This window comes from Lemur catta, chromosome 15 (assembly GCF_020740605.2).
Source record: "Lemur catta isolate mLemCat1 chromosome 15, mLemCat1.pri, whole genome shotgun sequence".
NCBI classification, from domain to species: Eukaryota; Metazoa; Chordata; class Mammalia; order Primates; family Lemuridae; genus Lemur; species Lemur catta.
Genome location: NC_059142.1, coordinates 17,098,640 through 17,102,656, shown reverse-complemented (window position 1 = coordinate 17,102,656; position 4,017 = coordinate 17,098,640). Strand labels below are relative to the sequence as shown.

The following is a 4,017-nucleotide window of genomic DNA, read 5'->3' as shown; positions in this document are numbered from 1 at the left end:
CCCTACTGACCTTTCACTCACCTCCCTATCTGCATTGGAATCCTGAGCTGCTTCTGGGAGAATGCAAAGGTAGGTAACACACAGCCCTCACTCAATAAATATGTGTGGGAGGAAGGAGCATACAGTTAGGGTAAGCGGTACACGAAGGCATATTTTAATGGGGTGTTGGGAGAGAACCATATTTATAAAAGAAGCAATATTCCTTTTGGGATTTCCCATAGTAACCGCCTAGGGATGAAGCTCTGAGACCCACTTATTTTGAGGCCACATAAGGGCAGGTATTTAATTTAGAAAATAAAAGTATCCGGGATATTCGGGGCTTCTTCCTTGGGTCTACAGAAGCACGTACTGTGTGAGTTTTACCCATGAGTTTGAGACTTAGAATTTATATATAATCTACATACTTTCTTTTGTTTTTAGGGCAGATCATATGACATCCAGCTGTGCTGAGAAATTGAAGAACAGAGAGATGGCAGTTTACTTCAGAAAAAGGAAATCCTTAAAAGAACTTTTCTCCCTAAATTGCTAATGTTCGTAAAGAGGCCCAGGCAATTAAGGGCATCTTGGTGAAGGGACAGGCCGGCCTCATCCCATCCACGTACCAAACATCTGCTTCCTTCAGATACAGGTCTGATTTCCTTTTATTCCTTTTTAACACATAAACTTGCGGGAAGGAGAGAGTATAAGTCCGTCAGCATTGTGGGGGGATATTTACTCCGGCGGAGCAGTAACTAAATCAGAGTGTAGGAGCCTTGGGGTAAGGTTGCCTTCAATGCGTGATCAGGGCGGTTGGCTTTCAGTGCGGGCTGCCCGTTGCTGGAGCTGCTGCCTTTGTCTGGGAGGTAGGGTCAGTTCTCAGGGGTCTCCTCCGCACGGGGATCCGAGGTGAAGCCCTTGAGGGCCAAAATCCGGTACCGCTTTCTGCGGTTCACTTTATATACGCGAATCCTCTCTCTCTCTGCCTCCGGGTCAGCGAGGACTCCCTCCCAGCGCAGGCTTTCATTGACCTGGTTCGAAAGATTCTCTGCTACTTCGGCAGAGTGGGGAGGACTGACGGTGGAGGAGTGAGGAGGCATGTGCTTGCTTTCCTGTTTGTCCTGTCTGCGCTCCGGCCGTGGGCCGTGGTCTTTGCTGGGATTGAAGATGTCATGAGAGGATGAAGAAAGCTGGTGGCTTTTCAGGCTCCGACTCTGATGTTTATCTGCTGAGTAGATGAGTAGGTTAGTGTTTGTGGTGACGTCTGCCCTCGGCCTGCCTGGGATGGTGCCAGAATTGCCGGGATATAAGGGGGTGGAGGCCCCTCCTTACTCAGGGCTCAGGTCGCCAAGCCCACCAGCCCCGTGCACTTCTGCTGCCTGTATGCTTGTGCTCAAGGTGTTTGGGGGCAGGAGGAACCATTTATTTAGCCCACGCTATGAGCCAGGTCCTCTGGATAAAATAAATCGGCCCTATTCTCCAGATGAGGAAACCGGGGCTCCAAGAGGTGCAGGAACTTGCCAGTGTCATGCAGCGAGTGGCAGAGCCAGGATCTGAATGTGGGCCTGGCTCCCAGTGGCCGGTTCTTTCCACTGTGCCACGCTGCCCCCAGCTGAACCTCGCCACATGGGCACCAAGGTATTTCCCAGTTCTGGGAGGCTGTGACTCCCACTAGTCTAGACGCTTTATCATGGAAGAAACGGAGAACAACAGAAAACCTCCCTAAATCTGACTGACGAAGGCAGTATTATGCCAAACCAGGAAATAGTTCAGCAGTGTGCTTGTACTGATTTTTTTTTTAATTAGTAGCATTTCAGAATTATGTAACATGCACGTAAAATACTACAAATTGTGGTTCTTTCATCAGCTCATCCTTTTATTTTGAGGGGAGAGAGAAATACCTCTTCCCCCGAGAAAAAAAAAGAAGAGAAAAGAAAATAAGAAAAAAAATCCTCTCGACATTTTCTTACCTTCCTACTCCCCAAAAACTATTTGGTGTCCCCTGCTGACAGTATGAAGCACATGCCACTGTCATTTTTACAGTCAAAAGCTACACCAAAAAGACAATAAACTCCTTAATTTCGTTTTGCAGACACACATAGGGCTCTTTGACCTGAACTCCAAAAATTTTCTTGCCTTTTTATTCTGATTCCACCTGAAGAAGTAATTATGGTCTTCCCCACACTACGAGGTTGACATGGGGAAGGCTGACACTCCTGCCTCCAGCTTGCCAGTGGGGCCAGCTCTGCCACAAAGAACCAGGGCCCAGGAACTTGAGCCCAGGACCAGCCCCACTGGAGGTCAAGGCCACCTCCCTGATAGGCAAAGCCACTGAGATGCACCACACAGGTGACAATGGACTCGCAGCACTCACGGGCAGGTGCCTTCCATGTCACTATTGAATTCTCTGTCTTCTAAGCAGGTGCTCGGTGCCTCTGTTGAGAAGTCTGGGGGTTCTATGAGAAGAGCGTGGTGAGATGTGGCGACTGTGGGTTTGTGGCAGGTGTTGGCGTGTGTATGTACGTGAAGGTGTCCCCGAGAGAGCCTGGAGCACCTGCATGCATAGGACTGTCTGTGTACAGGAGCTGTCTGGGGGAGGCGTTCATGCACGTGAGTGTGTAACATAGTATCTGTGTGTGTGTATGTGTGTAGACTGTGAACGTGTGAGCATGACAGGTTATCTGTGCTTTAGTGTCATTTGATGGTGTTAATGTTGCTATGAGGGGGTGCTGTGGAGGGTGTCAGGGGTTATAAGAGGAAGCTGCGGTGACTGGTGTGATGGCGTTTGTGCAGTTGAAGGCCGCCCCTTGGCAGACAGGAGGCAGGGGCGGGTCTGTGGAAGGACTTTATATGCATTTACACGGGTATGGCTGTCTCCATCGCATCCAGAGGCAGGTGCCCCTTAACACACAGGGGCAAGCAGGACCCCTGTGTTTCTGTGTGTATGGGAGCGAGGGTCTGTCATGCCGTGTCTTAGTGTGTTTGGCTTCGGGAAAGTCTCCGTGTGAGGAGGGCTTGAGACTCCTGTGGGGAAGGTGTGGATGTTTAAGATGACAAGTTTTGGCTGAGGGATTAGGACGCTGAGAGGGGTCTGTGTAAAGCTAAGCATCTTTTGTGGGGCTGGGAGGCTCTTGGGAATGGCGGGTGTCCGCGGGACTTCTGCGGTGGTTAAGGAGTCTCTGTGCTGGGGGGTCTCTGTCGGTAGGCATGGTCTTTACGGGTAGGGCTGGGGCATCACTGTGCTGCGACAAGCGGCGAGTGTGGGGAGCAGGAGGACCTCTGTCTGGGGCTGGGAGCTTGTCCCTGGTCTGAAGCGCTCTCCAGGCAGTCGGGTCTCCGGGAGGCGGGGTGGGAGTGCTCGGGGAAGACTCTCAGGTGCGGGAGCCGAAGCAAAGACAGCTGCTCCTCTTACCGTCCCCCTTGCCCGACCCCTTGGTCTTTTTCTTCTTCTTTTTCTTCTTCACCTTCTGCTTGGTCAGCTCGGGGGCGCTGCCCGCGATGGGGGGCAGTCGGGGCCTCGGCGAGCCCGCAGCGCCGCCCTCCGACTCCTCCTCCTCGTCCTGGCCCTCGTACCGGGACGCCCCGGCCCCACGGCGGCGGCAGTCCATCCGCCCCGGGGCCCGCGACCTGCGCCTGGCGCAGCCCACAGCCTGGCGGGGGCCACGCGTCTCCATGGCGACTGCCCCACACCGCGCGTGCGCACGCAATCCGGAAGCTCCCGCAGGGTCCCGCTGGGGCGTAGGTGTGCGCATGCGTGTCACAGCCTGCCTGAGACCGTGGTACAGTCAGCTTTGCAAAGGGCAGCAGTGGGTAGAGAGGTTTTAAATCATCTGGCGGACGCGCATCTCGTCCACTCCTGTGCCTTTTCAGATTATGTGTATTCTTCCCTAAATTTTTATCGTCCGAGTTTGATACGTCTATTTTGGACTCTTAAAACCAGCATGTCTAAAACAAATTTACTTTGTTTTTGATCTTAGTGAACAAAACAGCTGGACAGGCCAGAAGCCTGGTGGCCTTCTTTGTCCCCCACTCTCTTCCTTG

General features: G+C 52.5%; 1 protein-coding gene across 2 annotated transcripts; it reads right to left on the bottom strand.

The window, feature by feature from the left end:
- Positions 1 to 623: 623 nt before the first annotated feature.
- On the bottom strand, positions 624 to 3,634 carry C15H17orf97 (chromosome 15 C17orf97 homolog). 2 transcript variants are annotated; one of them, XM_045526190.1, is made up of 2 exons: positions 3,389 to 3,634; positions 624 to 1,204 (listed from the first exon to the last, which is right to left on the bottom strand). In XM_045526190.1, exons 1-2 carry the CDS (start codon positions 3,582 to 3,584, stop codon positions 849 to 851), a joined length of 552 nt encoding a protein of 183 aa, XP_045382146.1. In that variant the 5' UTR covers positions 3,585 to 3,634; the 3' UTR covers positions 624 to 848. The 2 variants fall into 2 exon arrangements, with proteins under 2 accessions (XP_045382146.1, XP_045382147.1); XM_045526191.1 differs by having other exon boundaries at positions 624 to 1,201.
- Between the last annotated feature and the right edge of the window lie 383 nt (positions 3,635 to 4,017).